We start from the raw sequence: 2,940 nt of genomic DNA on the forward strand, positions 1-2,940 counted from the left end.
ATATTTGACACTTTGTGTTTCCTTTTTATGTCAAAATTATTAATTTGAAGGGATTTTTACAGATAAATAATGTTATAGGTTTAATGGAGAAATTCAACACTTCAAATAAAAAGAAACTTTTGAGTCTCGTTCAGTCCGTTTATTAAACATTATTAATGAAATAACATTTTAAATTATGCTCTACGCAGAAGTTTGGACAGAAAAGCACAAATTCACTGCAAAATGTTATTTTATGGGAATTGCACTCAATAAACAGCATATGAGACGTTTAATAAACGGCCTTGTCTGAATGTAAAATAACCCACAGCAGCTCTTTGACTTTAGCTCCACTTCTTTCTGTCCTTTACCTGAAATACATCTCAGGTTTAGCTACTTTTATTATTTTTATTTATTACGGCCATCAGATCTGTCGTGATGTTTGCTTTATTCAAACCTATTTAGGCTTTTCACTATAAATAAATAATTTCTGCAAAAACAGCTATAAAAATACTGAAGGGATATTCTGGTCTATTTACAATGAGGTTCTGTGGAGAAGTTGTGAAGAATAAATATCTCACCTGTTGTTTATTGCTTTGTGAACAGCCTCAGTTTAGGAGTCCAAACACAACTAAAACCAAAGTGGACAACTTAAAACAATTCTAATCTCCAAAATGTTGTTGTTTTATGTCAAAGTTTATTTTTAAACCTTTACAGCGCCACCAGTTTTAGCTTACACCGCTATTTCTTGTGGAATTGTAGCTCTAGCACTTCCTGTGTGGTCTAAAGGCACCTCCAGCAAAAATTTAACAATAAATAATTAAATTATGTTACTTTATTATTAGGCCTTTCGTGATAAACAATAAATCAATGATATGATAAATGAAAATGATCAACCTCATTTTCATCTTTCGGCTTTATTGTTTCATCGTGTCTCTCTTTCTTCTACTAAACTGAGAAGCTAAGCTACGAGCTAAGCTAACAGGCCGACCTCAGACAAACCTCCGTCTTGCCGAAGCTCTAAAATTTGCGGCTGAAACCCGTGCCTTCGTCTAGAACGTTTTTCTCTGCAAAAAGAATCTGAGAACTTGTTTACTGATTTTTTATTAAAAGCTTTGTGTGAAAAATGCTAAAGAGCTCAAACCACACTGAATGTCCGCCATTTTAAGAACCAAAGAGAGACAGCCCATGTCACATCAAGGGGCCTCCCTCCCATTTTTCTTAAAGAGACACGCTGCTCGCTCCCTCACTATCCATCCTTCGGTTCAAACTGTCTTATACTGCCATCCGGTGGTTGAAAAAAGTTACTACACTCAAAACAAATTAAACATTTCTTCTTAAATTTGACAACAATGACTAATTATAGTCAAATTTCAAACAATATTATCGTTTATCGCAATAATTTGAGACAATTAATCACCCAGCAAAATTTATCGTGACAGGCCTGTTTATTATGACATTTTGAAGATATGAGTTGTTTAAGGTGGCCTTAAACATCTTAAACATTTCAGATCTTTATCTTTATTGATTTAAACTTTTAACTCGTCTGTTTAACGTGCATTATCTGAAAATTGCGTCAAAAATTTAACATTTCTGCTGGAAGTGCCAGAGTTAGCTGCCACTGCTATCAACACAAACAGCGGCGTAACGCTAACACGTCGGCAGCGGAGAGGGTTTTAAAGTACTGTTAGCGTGATCTGCTATGAAACTATTTAAAAAGGCAGCAGACTGGCTGTTAGCTCGTCAGATTGAAACTCCGTTTCTCCAAACAGATCACGCTCGAAAAGCTATCTGCAACAGGTAAGATGTTAACTGTTCATAACCATTTCCCAGGACGTCACTCCAAAGTGTCAGATTTATCCCTTTCAAGTCCAAGGTTAGGTGGCATCTCCAGTACTTTGAGTAATATTTGATTATGTTGCATAGCTTTTATCTACATTAATTGGCTGCAGATGGAATATATTTATTTTACAGCTCTATTAGTTCATACAGCAGATTTACATCAGGACATCACAACGTTTTAACCTTCTAGAGAAGCTGTAGTGCAGACTCTTATTAAGCAGATTATTTTATAAATAATACAGCATTTACAAGTTTTCATAGAGTTTGACATCCGGACAAGATTTTTTTATCCTTTCAGATTAATTACCAGAGTGAAACACCGTGAGCCGTGAAGCTTTGTCGGCATCTCGTCTGATTCTAAGTGTTTCACTGAGGCGCTTCACATGTGGGAGTTGAACGTGCGGTCTGCGCGGTCCACGGTTTTTCTGGATGACCGTACGGCTTTGGTTCTGTCAGCACGATCCAGGACCGGACCGCCACAGGAGGATTTCTGTTTGGGATGTAAATGACAGTTATCTTTTAACGCAACATTAAAAAGAATTAATGCAAAATTTTTAGTGTTTCCCAAAATGCAATTTGTAAAACAGCACATTTCGCCAGGGGCGTGTCTAGGAAGGATTCAAATGGGGGCCACAGACAACCTTGGGGTGGAACACCAGAGGTTCTTTCCTTTAAATGCTGCTAATATTTACAAGGTGTTGGAAACATAAACAGTTCATTGTGTGCTTGGCTTTCTAGCTTTGTTTTATGCTTCATTTTATCTTGTTTTTAACCGATGTCCAGCTCTTAGTTTCAGCTGTGGCTGGTCTTAAAGTGCTTTATAAATAAAGTTGATGCTGCTGCTGATGATAAAATACTGTGATGTGGGAATAATCACCTTCTGGTATAAGTCTACTTTGTTTTATTTTTATTGTTTTACAGCTTAAATTACTAACTGATAGCTGTCACTAACTCTCTGAAATGTGTCCTCTTCTCTTATAAATCTATTTTTTTTTTTTTTTAATTATACATTTTTCTGAGAACTTCTTGTTTTTATTTGAAGACATCAGCTTTCTGCAATAAAAAAAAAACCTATTATATATTTAAGGAGACTTATTTAAACTTATTTTAAATAATGGATAC

The 2,940-nt window shown here is 35.5% G+C and overlaps 1 protein-coding gene across 1 annotated transcript in view; it reads right to left on the reverse strand.

Moving 5' to 3' along the window:
* Positions 1 to 2,153: 2,153 nt before the first annotated feature.
* pkd2l1 (polycystic kidney disease 2-like 1) overlaps positions 2,154 to 2,940 on the reverse strand; it is a 7,252-nt gene continuing 6,465 nt past the window's right edge. Inside the window, exon 15 of the mRNA XM_037677859.1 lies at positions 2,154 to 2,308. Coding sequence (XP_037533787.1) covers positions 2,198 to 2,308 — 111 coding nt within the window. The 3' untranslated portion in view covers positions 2,154 to 2,197. The remainder of the gene's footprint in view (positions 2,309 to 2,940) is intronic.

This window comes from Nematolebias whitei, chromosome 1, assembly GCF_014905685.2.
Source record: "Nematolebias whitei isolate Nwh7 chromosome 1, NemWhi1, whole genome shotgun sequence".
Lineage (NCBI taxonomy): Eukaryota > Metazoa > Chordata > Actinopteri > Cyprinodontiformes > Rivulidae > Nematolebias > Nematolebias whitei.